The 18045-nt window shown below is 36.6% G+C and overlaps 2 protein-coding genes, 1 long non-coding RNA gene and 1 pseudogene across 3 annotated transcripts; 1 reads left to right on the top strand and 3 right to left on the bottom strand.

Annotated features, from left to right (window-relative positions):
* The first annotated feature begins 2860 nt into the window (after positions 1-2860).
* LOC137714460 (inactive beta-amylase 4, chloroplastic-like) lies at positions 2861-6785 on the top strand (annotated as a pseudogene).
* Positions 6786-7292: 507 nt separating this feature from the next.
* LOC137714169 (probable LRR receptor-like serine/threonine-protein kinase At3g47570) lies at positions 7293-11734 on the bottom strand. The gene is made up of 6 exons (XM_068453446.1): positions 11115-11734; positions 10871-10942; positions 9857-10216; positions 8995-9760; positions 7760-8919; positions 7293-7663 (listed from the first exon to the last, which is right to left on the bottom strand). Exons 1-6 carry the CDS (start codon positions 11725-11727, stop codon positions 7293-7295), a joined length of 3342 nt encoding a protein of 1113 aa, XP_068309547.1. The 5' UTR covers positions 11728-11734.
* Positions 11735-14327: 2593 nt separating this feature from the next.
* LOC137714459 (copper-transporting ATPase HMA4-like) lies at positions 14328-15060 on the bottom strand. Its single transcript, XM_068453671.1, has 3 exons — positions 14973-15060; positions 14711-14916; positions 14328-14489 (listed from the first exon to the last, which is right to left on the bottom strand). The coding sequence occupies exons 1-3, from the start codon at positions 15058-15060 to the stop codon at positions 14328-14330; spliced, it is 456 nt and encodes a 151-aa protein (XP_068309772.1).
* A 1026-nt stretch (positions 15061-16086) lies between these two features.
* LOC137714211 (uncharacterized) lies at positions 16087-17695 on the bottom strand. Its single transcript, XR_011065412.1, has 3 exons — positions 17369-17695; positions 17151-17215; positions 16087-16258 (listed from the first exon to the last, which is right to left on the bottom strand). It is a non-coding gene; the product is annotated as an uncharacterized lncRNA (long non-coding RNA).
* Positions 17696-18045: the final 350 nt, after the last annotated feature.

Genomic DNA, 18045 nt, shown 5'->3' with positions numbered 1-18045 from the left:
TTCAACGGGCATCAGTGTTTGAGAACATGCGGTGCATTTAATCGAATCGGAAAATGATTCGTAGAAGCATACAAAACTCAATAGACCAATAGAGACAGAAGTGATTCAAGTTTAGGTAAATGCATCAAGGCAAACACCGTCCAAGGTGTGCAGAGGTGGAAAATAATGGCGCTGCTAACATGAGGCATTTGTTTTGTTCGAAAAAAACAACAAATTCTAACTAACCAAATATTAGTATTGTTTATATTAAATTTTTGGCGTTAGAATACTCAACGCCAAAGCAACAAATTGATAGCAATGTACTGCAACAGTGAAGCAACTGAATTTACCACATAGTACAACAGGAGTACATCGATGGACCAAAAGCGGTAATACAGTATAAATAGTACAATTTTAAAGCAAGCATTTGGAATTTTAGTATTTACTAATAAATTAATTAAAAGAAGTAATGAGAAATGTTTTTAAGCTTATTAACAGGAACGGCTAAGAAAATATGAAGAGAGGGGTGCTGACAAAAATGTGAAGATTCTAATCAAATTTGATAATTTTAATCGAAATGGAATTAAAGTGGTGCCAAAAATGTAAAAAGCCTAAGAATATTTTTGAAAAATACACTTGAATGTAGTAAATCATAACGAATTGATCATGAAAAAAGAATTGTTGTCAGATTAGAATAAGAGGATAATACGTTGAAACGAAAGTAATTTAAAGGGTGAAATTGTTAATTAAATAGCAGTTAATTTTCGGTGTATTAATTTGAAAAACAGAACGAAACGGTGTAGAAAGATGGATCAGATTAAGGTGGATCAGGGTCTCTATGTAACACATAGATGTAATTTGGCAAATTCTTTGAGTCTCCATTGCTTGGAGAAATAATCATCATTTCCATCTTTTCTCCTCAGAGGAATTAACTATTACTAATCTATACACAAACTTTTTTCTGTTGACCCATTGGAAACAGATGACTAATTATTATGCCATTCACTGAGAGCTTTAAGATAGACAGTCAAAAGTATAAATAGAGATGTGTGGCTTAGATCATTGCGGGAAGCACCGCAACTTAGCAACGCCAAGAAAACCAACTACGAGAGTTGATCCAATCTACGTAGGCTGTATGGGGGGTTATTAAAGACAAAGTTGTCGAGATCCATATTAAAACTCCAATTTGGTAACTAATGAGCAACGCAATTTTGCTCCCAGAAAACATGCTTCATGCTTCATCTCAGCTCACATCTAACCAATTGACTCATCAATGTTTTGCATCTGCTCAGAATTGTATCAAGTATTAAGAGGATAATAGCTATTAACCATATTTTGTTAGAACAAAGTGACAGCAAACACCCCTGTCAATAAGATCTCCTTGTCCCAAATTGGCAGAGAACTCCACCCGCACCAATTTTGAACCATCAACATTATGCTTATACCAACAAATATCAGCAGGTTCCCAAGCAATGGGAGCAGCCTTCTATTAGCTTTATGGGGGAGAACCAACTCAAGCTTTCACCAAGTTCTCGACTTTTTGCATGTTTACTAACAAGCATGGAGTCTGAAGGGCTAGTTGATTCGTAACTCAATGCTTGAAAATTAGGAATCAAATCAAAATGTTTATTTTTTATTGGTAGCAATTAAAATTTTAGTTACCTGATATTATCCTAATGCAAATATCTTTTGACAAATAAAAAATACATACAAGGATAATTTTTTTGTGGTGATATCTATATCTATTTTTACCTTTCACACATCTCTGCTATTTCCCGGCTATCGATCAATTGAAATAATTAAATAACATAAATTAATAAGTAATATGTGAGAAGTAGAAATAAGCGTCTCGAGTGGCCACAAAACTAATACCCAAAAATACCACAACACACGGAGTCAGTACATTTCAGTTGCAAATGAAAATTACAAACACTGGGATTTGATCTCTCCATCGTTGAGAGATTCTCTGTGATCCATGGCAATGGCGGACATGGCAGCAGGGCCAGCCCTGAGGGTAGCCCAAGTATGCGCCCGCTTAGGGCCCCCATTTAGGAAGGGCCTTCAAAAAAAATTTATATCCTGTAATTAACATATAAATAAAAAAAAAGTAAAAAATATCATAATTCATTTGTTAGTGCAATGGAAATGTTGGCTTCAATTTTCTTTTGGGGTGTTGAGTTCGAAACACGAAGGTGCCTTTCAATCACTAGATTTTTCTTGATTTTTTTTTGTGTTTTTCAAATTTACTGACAATTCATCTGTCCAAATGCATATAAAGTTATAAAACTCAAGTCTCTTTGCAATCTTTTTTCTTTCAACTTCTCATTCTTTCCATTTCTATCGAATGTTTAAACTAACTTCACATTCTCTTCATTTCTATTGAATGTTTAAACCAACTATTATATGGTCTTAAAGATTGTACTTTAAGGTAATCAAAACTTTGAATTTATATTTTTCTTTTCAATAACTTTTTATTCAATGGATTATTTTAATATTCAATTTGTGATGTTGATTTTAAAAGAAAAAAAAAATACAAGAGAAACAATTGACATTGAATTTATTATACTCGTCAATCAAGTTTTATTATTATTTACTCTCTTGATCATCAAGTTTTATTGTTCTTCACTCTCAATCTTAGACTCTTGACTGCAAACATTTAGTACATTTGTGTCTAAACGTGAATCGTGTAACGTTTAAATAATATTTGTATATTTATCTTCTTTTGATATTAATTTTTATGATATTTGATGTGAAAATAGAACTTTTTATGCATTTAGTAAATTTTTTTTTATACAAATTAATATACAAAGAACCAAAGATCTAAGAATTTTAGGCCCACTTCGAAGGCTCGCCTAGGGCCAAATTCTTTGGGCCGGCCTGCATGGCAGTCGCCTGCAAATGCACAACAATGAGGAGGAGCTTCTTCTGCTTCAGAGAAGTCAGTTTCGACGACAAGCCCGACCGCCGAAACCTCCTCTGAAACGTTTCAACCCTTCCCGTCTTTAAAAAAGGCCTCTTCACTCTCTACAGCCCATCTCTTGCTGGAAACACAGGTTTATCTCACACAATTACATTTTTTTTCCGTTTTCTTTTGAGTTGCACGGTCTGCTTGGTTCCCGAGAAAACGCAGGAAAATTTATAAAATTTTTGAGCTTCTGTAGAGTTTACTGAAGTGAATACTTGACTAGGTTCAGCTGGGTTGCTGATAAATTCAAAACAATGAAATTTAGACGTGAATGCTTTTAATCGATTTGATGAGAAGTTTCTGAGCTAGTTTATTGCTTTTGAATGTTCAAATTGGATTGTATAAATGTGTCTGTGTGATAATTAGATGATTTGTTGCTTACCATTTTCCCGAGATAAGAGAATTCCCAGATATGTGATGATGCATGTCGATGCCTTCTGCAGTGATGGTACGGGGCGTCCGAGGATTAGGAAGTAAGTTTTATAATGGGAGGTAGATTCTCTGCTCCTTTTTTCCCATACACTTTCATTGGCCCTGTTTGTGTGATCACGGTTAAGTTACGTCAATATTTTGTATTGATTTTTTTTATAGAGATAATAAGACAAAAAGATGTGGTTTAACTGTGACCAGACAAAGGGGAGGATGGAAGTGTATGGGAAAAAAGGAGCTGAGAATCTGCCTCCTTTTTTATGACTTTCTGTTGATGAGGCTATGCTGCATTTTCATTCTCAATTTAATTGTTATACTCTTTTAAACAACGGAGTATGATTAGCTACAAGGTTGCAGCTAACTATTTTGATCTCTTCCCAATTCAAGTTATATAAACGTACATTTCAAAATGTTTCAAAATTTATTTATTTTTAATTCAGTTTCCTTTCAAGTGAGACAGAAACTCCTTACATTTTGCTCGATTTATTGTTGTTTCAGAATCAAGGCCTTAACTGTAGCTTTAGAAGCTCTCAAGTTGGCAGGTGTCCACGGAATCCTCCCGTCTTTAAAAAAGGCCACTTCACTCGCTGCAGCCCATCCCTTGCCAGAAACAGTATTCTCAGGTTTATCTCACACAATTACGGTTTTTTTTCCGTTTTCTTTTGAGTTGCACGGTCTGTTTGGTTACTGAGAAAACGCAGGAAAATTTATAAAATTTTTGAGTTACTGTAGAGTTTATTGAAGTGAATACTTGACTAGGTTCAGTTGGGTTGCTTATAAACTCAAAACAATGAAATTTAGGCACGAATGCTTATAATCGATTTGACAAGAAGTTTCTGAGCTAGTTTATTGCTTTTGAATGTTCAAATTGGATCGTATAAATGTGTCTGTGTGATAATTAGATGATTTGTTGCTTGCAGTGTGGATGCACGAGAGAATTCGAGGTCCTCGATATTGTCATCTTCCCGAGATACGAGAATTCCCATATACGTGATGATGCCTGTCGATGCCTTCTTCAGTGAAGGTACGGGGTGTCCAAGGACCAGGAAGTAAGTTTTTTATGACTTTCTGTTGTTGAGGCTATGATGCATTTTCATTCTTCATTTAATTGTTATACTCTTAAATGACGGAGTATGATTAGCTACAAGGTTGCAGCTAACTATTTTGATCTCTTCCCAATTCAAGTTATATACACGTACGTTTCAAAATGGTTCTAAATTTGTTTATTTTGAATTTAATTTCCTTTCAAGTGAGACAGAATCTCCTTATATATTGCTCGATTTATTGTTGTTTCAGAATCAAGGCCTTAACTGTAGCTCTAAAAGCACTCAAGTTGGCAGGTGTCCACGGAATTGCAGTTGAGGTTTGGTGGGGAATTGTAGAGCATTTCTCTCCTTTTGCATATGATTGGTCTCTATATGAAGAGCTTTTCAAACTGATTTCTGACTCAGGTTTGAAGTTGCATGTTGCCTTGTCTTTTCACTCAAACGTTAACTCTTCTTCTAGCAGAAAAGGGGGTGTAACTCTTCCATTTTGGATCATAGAGGTTTGTCTTCTTTGATATTTTGAAATCCCATTTGAAGTTATTAGTCTAGTACAATGCACATGGTTGTATTGCAACTCTCAATTTATCCGGTCATACTTTAAGAAACATAACCCATTTGGATGAGTAGAGATAATATCAATGTTTCTTCAGTTTCATGCTCTGCAACGTGCTATGGTATTGTGTTTCCCATTAGCATACCTGATTTTAGCTTCGATGTGCTTAAAAAGTTTATCAATCCAAAGGGATGTGAAAGAAAAACTATAGTTTGGCCTTCATTACACACCTATCAGTTTGAATCGTGAATCTAGATAAAGAATTTGGCCTCTTCTTTTTTTTCCTCCCAGATTGGTGATCAGAATAAGCACATATATTATTGGAGCCAAAATGGATTTTCCAATTATGGTTATCTTACACTGAGAGTTGACCATGTTCCTCTCTTTTGCGGACAGACTGCCCTCCATTGTTATGAAGATTTCATGTCAAGGTTTGCTAAGAAATTTGAATTCTTAATCGGAACTGTAATAGAAGAAATTAGTGTTGGTCTTGGTCCTTCTGGTGAACTTAAGTATGTTACAGTTACACTAGAACTACAAGTATGAAGCCAATCCAATGATTTCTTACGCAACATTGTTACATTGCTCACACAGATATCCTGCACATCCTTTTGGTGATGGTAGATGGAAGTTTCCTAGAATCGGTGAATTCCAGTGCTATGACAAGTACATGTATGTTAAAAAAAATCTTTCATTCCTCTAACGGAAATTTGGTTGCTATTGAATTTTTACTATTTACAACTTCCTTTTAGGATGGGTGACCTAAATATGGCTGCACGCAATGAAAACCTCAGTGGGAAGAGAAGGGACCACAAAAGACTGGCTGTTACAACAGTCTCCCATCTGAAGTTCCTTTCTTTGGAGAGGGAGAGGGAAGCTTTCTTTCTGATTATGGGTGTTTTTTCCTTGTATGAAACTGATGAAAGCGGCTTGCTTAATTATTTCCCATGAAATTTTTTTGCATAGCTAAAGCCTGGTGTAACTTGTATGACATAATTGCTTTTATCGTTCTGTTCATGCACATTTCATCCTCGAAATATCACTTAGAATAAAATGCAAACACTGAATTGAAGTTGTGTTTCTTTAGCCATGCAACATTTCTGTGTAGGTGCATGTAAACAATATGGGCCTGCAATATATATTTTCAATCTTTACTGGAACTTTTCTTGTAACCAACTCTATTTGCTTCTAGGGGTTGTACTTGCAGACTGTTTGCTACTTAAGTCTTAACTACTCTTACGCAACATGATTACAAACTAGGTATGTTTTAATGATTTAAAATGAAGTCATGACAAGGGAAAGGGTTTTTAAGAAACTGCACTAAGTTAATGCAATTTGATTAATAAGAAAATGCATTGATGCTTATCTTCTAGAGAGGAAAAATAAATCATCATAGGATGTACTGGTTAGTAAACTACGGATAATTGTGGAGTATAAGTGGAAAATTAAATTATGTTATGGTTCTTTATCATGCAATACTTGGCATAACATGATTAAACTTATTGGAAAACACTGTGGAGCTTAGGAGATCTAACAGTGGCTTGATTCGTTGTAGGAATGGTACAGTGGTAGGTTGCTCCATCATGCAGATGATATTCTTGCAAAGGCAGCTAACATTCTGAAGAAATATCAAGAAAACAAGCAAACCTCAATTGTATTGGCAACTAAAATTGGTGGAATATATTCGTGGTATGAGGCGATAACACACCCTGCTGAACTTACAACAGGATACTACAACACTGCTACTTGAGATGGTTATGATCCTATTGGTCCACTTTTGTCTCGTCATGGTGCTGCTTTGCATGTTCCGTAAGATTCTAAATTTTAAGGATGAATGATAAGATCTTTAGGGCTAAAAATTGGAGTAACTTGTTCCTTTTGTTAAAAAGATGAGCACAAATTGGTAGCAGCCAAAAAACCCAACTTACCAGTAAGTTTATTGAACTACCTAGAGGAGCAGCCTCACTGCCCTATAATTTTTTGTCAAGGGCATGTGTAGAAGTTTGTAACTTCCTGATATGTTACTGAAATAACTTTGTGTTCCCATGACAGGCATTCTTAATCTGGAAGTGTAATTTTTTTGAAATGGATTTGGTTGGCCGTAGAAATTGAATGCTTTACTACCAAATATGGGAAGAATAATTGGAATTGCAATTTTGGTACTACTGGTCTCATGGCATGGACAAATCCAGGTACTACATTTCAATTTTAGGAATATCGTCATATTCTCATATCCGTCACTATAAGAAAATAATGTAGTCTTTGCAAATTGAAAACAACAATAAGAAAATGGATCCGAAAATATAGAGAACAAAAAGAACTAAGAGTTCACTCCTCCACAGTCCTTCAAATACTTAGTCTTGATTTTGGTGAGTGTGATTGCGGCATCTTTCATGTTAATCCTCTCTCCCGGCAATGCTGCAGAGCAAGCTAAAGCTAATCTCATAACGGATGATAAGCAATCCCTCCTGCTCACGAAATCACCATCTTCTTCCACCCCAAGTATATCGACATCCACAACTTCACCTATTGCAGCATCTGGAAATAATGAATCTGCAATCCATTGCTTTAAATCCATTTCCCCGACAAACATCTCGTCTGTTGGCTTCCTTTTTGTGAATGTCTCCATGAGTACAATACCAAAACTATACACATCCCCTCTTGTCGAAATGCTTCCTTCCATCCCAAACTCTGCAAAGTTTGTATGTGAATTTAGTTATATATGATAAAAAGATAATTATAACTCCTAATACGACCAACATATACAAAATTGAGAAAATACATCACCTGGAGCCATATAGCCAACTGTGGCTAGGGTCATGGTTTCTGTCATCAAATCTCCACAGCCGATGAGTCTTGCAATGCCAAAATCAGCAACATGTGCAACCATATCATCATCTAGTAGTATATTGCTTGGTTTCACATCACAATGAACGATAGGTATCGAGTAACCATGATGAAGATATTCTAGTGCCAATGCAACATCTTTCATTATGTCTAGCCTCTGCAGGATATTCATGGAGTGGTTTGGAGAATACAACCACTTTTTGAGGCTTCCATTAGGCATCAATTGAAGTATCAGGGCTTTGAAATCAAGTTCATCGCAGCAACTTATGATTTTAATAAGATTCCGGTGACGAATATTGCTTAGCATTTCACATTCCCTATCAAAACTCTTGAATGCCCCTTCTAGCTGTAAATTGAAAACCTTGACGGCGATATCTATCCCGTCTGAAAGTGTTCCTCTGTAGACTGAGCCAAAACCCCCCGTGCCTAGCAAGTTACTTTCATGAAATCCATTTGTTGCCCTTACAAGTTCTAGGCGCGAAACTCGTCTCCAAAGAACTTGATGTAGCGAGGCAGTTTCTCTAACAACTTCGACATTCCTTTTCTTGCATAGTATCAGAATCAATGTAGCAGCCGCTAGGAGTATCACTGATATGACCCCTGAGATGATATATTTTGCTTTCCTCCAATTTGGCTTAACTTTTGTTCTATTTTTGCACAGTGGAACACGGAGTCGGGAAGCACCGCAGAGTGCGCCGTTTGATATAAATGAATCAGCAGAGAAGTTTCCGAAAGGCCCGCCAGTTGGAATTTCTCCTTGGAGTTTGTTGAAAGACAAATTCAGATGCTTGAGATACAAGAGTGCTTCCAATGATTTTGGGATCACTCCAGATAGATTATTTTTGGACAAATCCAAGAATTCTAGGCTTAGCAAGGTTTTAAATGAACTGGGAATTGGGCCTTCTAAATAATTGTTTGCCAAGGACAAATTAATCATATTTTGAAGACCACCAATGCTATCGGGAATGATTCCAGAGAAATGGTTATTTGATAAATCCATATCCACCAAATCTCTCAACTTTCCGAGGTCTTCTGAGAGTGGTCCAACCAGAGAATTGGAAGACAAGTTTAGGTGCAATATATACTTGAGTTCCCACAAGGAAGATGGTATTTTTGAAGTTAACAAATTGGACCCTAACGATAAATATCTTAGAGCTACTACCAAAGTACCCAAGCAGGAAGGAATAGAACCAAAGAGCCGATTACCACCCAAATTTAAATCGGCTAGATTGTTTAGTTGACAGAGTTCATACGGGATATGTCCTCGTAGTTCGTTATTGTACAAATACAAACCTTGGAGATTTTGTAGCCTTTGAATTGAACCTGGAATTGCTCCACTCAACTGATTGTTTGGCAGGCTTAATATTATCAAGCTGCTCAAGTTGCCAATATCAATTGGAATGTTACCCCTGATGTTGGAACTGCTTATATCAACATATCGGAGTGATGTAGAGAGATTCCCACGAGAAGCTGGAATCGTGGTGTTAAGTGGATTGGCTCCCAAGTCTAAGTATATCAAATTTCTAAGATTAAACAAGCAAGAGAGAGTGCTTGCTGCTTGTGGAGTAGAAGCATCAATTGTCAAACTATTCGAGAACAAGCCAAGAAAAATGAGGTTTTTCAAGGAACATAGCGTGCTAGGAAGAAACCCAGTAAATGAGTTTGTGTTCATGTCTAGCACCTTGAGCTTGGAAGCATTGGAGAGGTTAGGGAGTGGTCCGGGCACAAGGTTATTTTCGGCTACATTAAGCATTTCTAGGTTTGGAAAGGTAAGACCAATGTTTGCTGGGAGGCTACCTGAGAGCTGATTAAAAGAAAGCCCTATTACTCTTATCATGGAGAGATTGAAGAGTTTGGATGGGATGACGCCATTGAGATTATTTTCATTCAGTGCCAAAATCTGTAACTGCGAAAGATCACCAATCTCATCTGGTATTGTACCTGTCACAATTTCAACACGTTTGCATTAAATTTTTAATTTCAGTTTAACTAAAAATTAAAAACGAAATGATTATCAAATAGTCTTAAATTTACCACCTGTTAAATTATTGTCAGCAAGATAAATCTCGGTTAAGTAGGTCAAATTGCCAATACTTTTGGGTACGCTTCCACGAAAATTGTTAACCTCTAATACCAATACACGAAGCTCCTTGCATTGCCACAGTTTGGAGGGAATCAGACCGTCAAACTGGTTTTTACCCAAATGAAACTCTCGAATACTCGGAAGATGCTCACATATATTGTCCGGAAGGCTGCCACTCATGTTGTTTCCGTATAGATCCAAAGTAGTCAAAGAAGATATGTTGAGGACAGGCACAAGAGCAGAGCCTTTTAGGGCATTAGACTCCGCATGCAACACCTCCAACTGATCTAAACTGCCCATCTCGTTTGGAAGTTCTATAAATCAATTCGTATATATTGTTAAAATCATTTAAACATATATAGGAGTTGCTTCTTACTGGGAATCCCATTCTACCGTAGCAAAAGTGGGATAACATTATAAGGACCATGTACTCACTATATAGGTTCTCTTTTTGCTCCAGAATACGATGGTCTTACACAGTAAATATACATGCAATTACAATTTTTCATTTTTCTCTAAAGTGGGACGATATCCCTGCTAAAAAGGGGCTCGTATCTAAACTACCTAGTACCTATTCATAGAACTCTGCTCTGAACCAAAACTACATGCAATTACAATTTTAACCTCACACCAAAATTGCACAAACATAAAAAATATATGGGCAATTTAGTAATTACATGAACATAAATTTTTTTGTTATTTACGGCAACCTCACAGCCAGGTCACCATAGCATGCCCTTTTTAAAATTTAAAAATAAAATAAAATAGTAAATAAAAAACATGCTTACTTTAGAAGAAACTGCTCATCATTGTCTCAATTTTTATAATTGATTTATTTTTTTAGAATTTTAAAAACTAATCACACTTCATAGTAAAAAAAAAAATAAAAAAACAAAATGAAATGAAATTATTCACACACTGGACATTTGCGAGTATACATGTAACAAAACCTAAGCCATACACTATACCTTCGAACTTGTTGTCGTCAATGTATATGCCCTTCAGCATTGTTAAGTTGCCTATTTCTCTGGGTATGCTACCTGTTAAATATGTGCATCCATTCCAACAAGAAAGAAAGAAAAAAAAATGAGATGATTGTTAGACATCTTATATATAGATGTTAAAATGAAACAAAGACGTTAAAATGTAATCATGAAGCAAGCAACATTAATTTATATTCCTAGGTGGTTGGTAATGGTGGTACGTACGTACCTGATAGTTGGTTCATGCTCAAACCAATTATTTCGAGTGCAGATAAGTTGAAGATAGCAGCGGGTATGAAACCAGAGAAGCCATTACCGTCCAATCCGATCTTTTGAAGTGTAGCGAAGGACCCAAACCACGAAGGAATGGTTCCCGTGAAGTTGTTGTATTGAAAGTTAATCCTCTTCAACCGGTGCAAACGAGACAATTCTTGGGGTAGGGGACCATTAAAAAAATTATTCTTAAGGTACAAATCAGCGAGAAATGAGAGGTTGCCAAGATGCGGAGGAATAACTCCGACAAGACCCATGTGCGAGAGATTTAAGGCCGTGACTCTCTGGTGGCGAGCACCGCAGGTAACGCCAATCCAGTTGCAAATGTTGGAATTGGAGGTAGAGGACCAGTTGGCGGTCAAGATGTTTTGAGGGTCACTAGTGATGTGAGCTTTGAGAGCAAGAAGCGCAGACTGATCTGTGTTGAAATTGGTATGAGCTATTGCTAATGCACCTGCAGTAAAGTAATTAGCCATAATCATCATATAGATATAACACAAGCAGTGTATCATCGACAACATTTTTGCTAGTAGGAAACGACTTCTCTCCTTAATTGTAGTAGTTTTCATCTTTCGGTTTAAATTCGATCGAAAACTAGAACTCATTACATTCACATAAATCGGGAAACAAGTTGGTGTTACCAAGACTTGTGAACGACTTAGACTTGCCCAGCTTGTACGTCAAGGTGGGAGACTTAGACTAGTCGAACGAAGACGTGTGATTTGGATTTTTTTTACATATCAAACACACACCATTCATTTTTCGCTGATAGCTTAGCTAGGTGAGGAGGAATAGTCTAAGTCCGACTTTTTTGTCCAAGTGAGGAGACTTAGACTAGTGGAACGAAGGCTTGTGATTTGGTTTTTTTACATATCAAACACACACTGATGAGTCCATATTATACGATATATTTTACCCTAATCTTAGTATTAATTTATTGGTTATTTTGGTAGAATTTTGATACTTTGTTATGTATTTTCAATGCAGGACATTTGACTTCCTCTGGAGCAAAAAGTGATTAAATGGATGAATTTTGGAGTGATTCCAAGTGGAGGATGTTTGTGTGCCTTTCAAGATGATTGTATCAAAATTCCAGATTTTTTTACCAAGCCGTTTGACCGTGGCGATGAAATAAAGGCCCCGCGCGCAGCTTTCTCAGATTAACGTTTCTGGACGTTTTGGGTATTTTGGAGGTCAATATGGTATATTTTGAGGAAGATTCCTTCTGAGGATTTGTAGGGGACGTCTTCAGGTTTAAAAAGAAACCTTTTGGGACCAAATCAGAATTGATTTGGTCAGTCAAAAGACTAATTTTCTGAGAAGTCCGAATTCTAGTTCAAATAGGAAACCTTTTATTTTCTGTTTTATCATTTAATTATGTTTCCTAGTTTTATTCTAAGACCTTTTCAAGGTAGGGTTTTATTTTGTAGTAAATAAGGCTTGTTAGCCATTAGAGTTCTTTACACAACATTAGAGGGAACGTACATGGAGAATTTAGCTAGGCTTTGACACTTTGTATTTTCAAGGTGTTTTCTATCATTTTTCTATTTCAATAAAATTCCTTTTGTTTTATGGTTGCTCATAACTAGTTTCGTTTGTTAGGACGATGCCTTGAGCCTTAGCATGAATATGTAGTTTTTATTTAATTGCTTATGATTATACATGCATACTTTGAATTATTAATCACTGTGCTTTAAACTGTCTCTATATCTTAATGCTTAGCTACCATTAAGATGTTTAGATAAGTAATCATATGCAATTCGGTCGGAATACCACCAAGGGATTGAGTATTGCATCTTGTGGTTGATAGTTGTAATTTCACCTAGGATGAATACCACGTCTTAGGGGTTGCATGGTTTTTCAAAGGGTTTTCACAAAGCATGATAAGTCATGCATGTTTATATTTGATCTAAATATCACAGACGGATTGCATGTTTGATATACGTTCTAGCTTGAATACCACAAGTAGAATATGAATTAGGATAACCTAACCTTCAAAGTTGTATGGGTAGTTCATAAGTAATTAGTAAATCTACATACGATTGTTAAGGGGACAGCGGAACCCTAGGCTTTTACAATTTTGGTTTTCAAAATGCTTTCCTTTGCTTTCTTTTCTTTGCTAATTTCTTTAATCATTTTAATTAAATTCGTTTTTATTATTTTTAAATTCAAAATCAACTTTTTCCAATCTTTGTTTTCAAATAGCTAATTAAGAATTAGTTTAAATACAAATTATTCATTCAATCCCTACGGAAAACGACCTTGCTTGAGCCGTTTATACTACAACTACCTTGTTTTCTTGAAAGTATCTTAAAGTGTTTTTATCCCTACTTTTGCAGGTGGTAAAATACCTATCACACACCATTCATTTTTTGCTGATAGCTTGAAGGTGGCGTACGCCGTAAGTAACACCTACCAATTGCAACTTGGAAATCAGCAACGAGAGGTAAGGATGTTTTGGTCTGTGGTGGTGATATTTGGTAATTGGTGCTGCTAGCCGACGAGTTCTGTCCATTTTGTGGGCACAGCTGGAGATGCCCAAATGTGGAATTTTAGTTTTCAGTTCACCATCAAAACAAACAACACCATAACTTTCAAGATTGATATTTAATGATGACATACATTTTGATTCAAATGCAAATGCAACCAAACACATAACAGTTACATTCTTCCGGATGAAATGTTTTCGACGACGTTTACATATAATCAAGCTCTAGTTGAACACTCTTCGGATTCGAAAATCATCTAAACTTGGCTAATTAGTTTTTCTGAACAGAACAAAGCATAGATGATACGCAACCAGTCCAAGAATTACGGTCTTATGCTTCTAAATTATTAATCACGATCGCATGTACAAATTCATTGCAGCAATAACGAAGAAGGGAAGTAACAACCAGAGGTTGAAAACTTGTTCAGATATGTACATGCACTATCATGCAGACTTGCCATTGGAGACGCTCTGAATATGCAAAGGCGTCTTATATGACTGCAACAAGAGAGAACATACCACACTTAGAGAGGAAGCAGGCATGCACCTGCAAGCCAAGGTGGTAATCGAATTCCAGTGAAAGGGAACAAAACTCCAGCTGCCACCAGCATGCTGAGGATATTGTAGCCCCGGGCCCAGACAGAATTCAATTGAATTCGAGACATGGTCTTTCTAGAGAGATCAATGGCTGTAACTACATCTTCCAAGTTGCTCTTCATCAGAACTATAAGCAGCTTCTATAGCTACGTCGGTGCCAGCACCAATTGCCATGCCAAGATTCCTGCAACCATAGCCGGAGTCATTAATTCCATCCCCCATCATTACCACTGCCATTCCTTTCATCTGCATCCAAATCCACTTTAACAAGTCAGAAAACACTATGTTAGATAGATAACTCACATCTCAAGTCAGAAACACTATGTTAGAAAAATGAGTTTGAAGATTTCTATAAGACATTATTTTACCCTAGATAAGTCATTTGAAATATAATTTAGTAATCCTCAATCTGTGTTCAAAACCAGAACAAAATTACTTGTGGAGCTGGGTAATTGTAATCCACTCACACTACCCCTGTAACTATTATATAATCCTAACTGTAATTCTTTGATTCTATCAGCTTTTCCTAGTGGAACCGTCTCAGCATACACCTTATCAACGCCAACCTCCATCGCACTGGCTGCCACTGTAGCCCAGTCATCACCAGTAACCATGATGCTTGTAATGTTTATCGAGTGAAGATAAGAGATGACTCGTGCAGCCTCTGGCTTCACTGGATCAGTTACAGCAAAAGACCCAGCAATCTTCCGTCAATGGAAACCAACACACACGTTCGAGCCAGATTATCATGTTCCGAAACATACTTGTCAACCTCAGGACCAAACTGGACATTATTTTCCCGCATGAGCCTCACCATTTACCTACATATTTCTCAAATAGAGGCCTGTTAGCATGATTGACAAAATAATTTTACAATAGCATAATAACAATGAGTTGTCTCATCTGTAACTTAACTGTACAAACACAAATTTTTTAATGCAAGCACGCAAAATAAACTTTTCATGTACAAAGCACCCTCCATTGAGTAATTGGAGAAGAGCGCAGCATTGACTATTACGGGTTTCCCAACTGTCAGAGTCCCTGTTTCATCATAAACAACCGTTTTCACTAGCAGGGATCAAACACATCCGTAAACGTCCAGACACCAACAAAGTGTCAAATACTAAGAAACGTATCAACCTTCATGAATTAGGTACCGTTTGTTCAGCTTTTAATTTTGGAAAGAACAAAAACCCCAAAAAGGACGAAACAATTATTAGCTGTGTTATAAAAAAAGGAGTTGGGGTAAAGAGAACTCTCCAATGAGAGCTGTCATCTACAAGAAATGGGGATTTAAAACTTGGCGAGTACGGCTTGGTGACATGGACAAGGTGCATACAGCCATCAATCATCCAGAACCAAAGGGTCATATGAGACAGATTCCAACTATGAAATAATAGTTGCATGTTCAATCCCAATATATGCAGAAAGAACATCCTTCATACCCAATGACATAGATTGCACTTAGTTTTATGTCAAGGGCCTAAACGTTGATCGAACCGAGGCAGAGCGTTTTACTGGTCAGGAATGAAGTGCATAACTTGTAATCATACGGAAGATTAACATAATATGAAATGACCAGAACAACATGAGGAGAGCAACTTCATAATGGAGGAAAGACGAGAAAAAAAACTACACTTGCACCCTCAAGGCATATAGAGAATGTATCTAATCAGAAATTGTTTTTTTCCTAAACCACAACAAACAGGTTTTCGACGTCCTCGGAAGGAAAAGTAGGAACAAGTATAATGAAGCAACTAAACACACCAGCAAAAACAACATGAAAATAAAATGCATGAAAACCAGATTCTAAATTAAAAAAAAATTTGTTTCCAAGGATAAGGTGGTCTTACCTTATAAGCCTTTTTGAGTACACTAGCAAAAATGCCCGCGCTCCACTGCGGGGACTTCTAGAAGTATGATCTTGTACCATCTGATTTCTTTTGCTATTCCTAGTTCTTTTTGGCATCATGTGCAAAACCAAATTGATAGCTAGGAAGAAAAAATGAAAACACCTGCATAAATTAAATTTTCCATCACCCCTATATTATAATTAAATAAAGCAAAACACAATAATCTTCTCACAATTACAGAAGCAAGGACCTTCAAATGCCCCAATTACTTAACAACTACTACGCATAATTCTTAAAAAATGAGTATAAAATTAACCTCTTTTGAAAAACGAAGGAAGAAAGATGACAGCTTAAGCCAAGGAATATAACCAAACCCAATTCCATATATATAGCCAGACAGAAGCTTTATCCTAGAGAGAAACCATGCCCAAATGATTATATAATCTCCAGACTGAGTGTGAATTCAGAGCATGAAAGGGAAGTGAGTTCCTTGGTTCCCACATTGTAGAGACTAAATCTCAAAACTTTGCCAAGCATTACAGGAAACCATGGACAGAATAAAAATGACCACAAAGATTGCAAAACAATTAACCACAGGTGGTGTTTATATGCCCACTGAGAGAAAAAAGCTTCTGCAAGTGAAAAAACAGGCATGTACCATCTGAAAGAGCCTCTTGTATCCATTCCAATTATACTTATGTCTACCATATCCCTCTACAATTCCCCACCACCAATCAACAATAACTGATTTCAATACCCTTAGCTGCTTTAGTAGACCATCTAGTGACACCTAACCGCCACCAAAATAAAAGACATGATCAAGACCATACAGATTACAGACTAGCTTAAAAACAACTGTTATCTATTAAGCAAAACTTGAACTCCTTGATGTGGCAACCTCTTAATCCAGGATGTAGAGTAGAAAAGCAAAATTATTGACAAACCGAAAAATAAGAATTTAACTTGCATAGTAAACGAATATTAGTAAAGTTACAGAACTCAATGGATTACATATACCAGTAAAAAAGCGAAACATCAGTGTTTGGGAAGTTACCTTATTTGAAATGTCAGGAGCATCTGGTGTACATACAGGGTAGACAGTTCTTGAAAAAATCAGGGCTTCAAAATAAAATAAAAAATAAATCAAAAGAGATCAAAACTATTAATCCTAACAACTGTTTAGTAAAGGATAAAACAATCTTTCCATCAAACAAATTTGAGAAACAAAAGAGGGAAATAAATTTAAGTTGAATAGAGGTGACAACTGCCTACCCAGAAATCCAAACGAAATCCCCAAAAATTCACGCCCCCAAAACCATACAAATCACCAGAGTTGAAAACCAGCGCTACACTGGGATCATCCACACAGTGACGAACTCTGATCATTGTCACTGATCTCCATCTCCTTCCAAAGCCAAAACCCTTTTAAGAAAAAGAGGGTAATGAATATGATAAAGCCAGTAATGAATGGAATAACCCAATTTCTATCGCCAATCACCCTTGCTGAGTGAAGATTCACATACTTCCTCATATTTGCTTATGGGTTCCTATCCAACAAAATTTCGACTGAGTACCCAAAAACTGTATCAGCTCACGAACACAGAGAGGTTTTGTAATAGCCTGTTTTAAAATTTTAGGATAATTTACAAGTTTGCCATAGAATTGGGTTTGTTCACTCGGCCCAAATTCTTGGGCTTTGTTAAGCTTCACTACTGAAAGCAGTGTCAGACAGCTTCACTAGCCACTGCTAGTGTTGGTGTGAGATGTTATAGAGTTTCTTCTCCGGCATAACTCGGAGTCGTACAACTTCACCTTCGGGTGATGAGGCCTACCATGTTTCTTCACTGGCGTAACCCAGTATCGTACAACTTCACATTTGGATGATGGACAAGTATTGCCTTCGGGCGACCATAATACCTGTAAAGAGTATAATTTTATTGAGAGTTATG

Source organism: Pyrus communis, chromosome 14 (assembly GCF_963583255.1).
Source record: "Pyrus communis chromosome 14, drPyrComm1.1, whole genome shotgun sequence".
In the NCBI taxonomy this organism is placed as follows: Eukaryota; Viridiplantae; Streptophyta; class Magnoliopsida; order Rosales; family Rosaceae; genus Pyrus; species Pyrus communis.
This window is presented reverse-complemented; position numbering and strand designations above follow the sequence as displayed.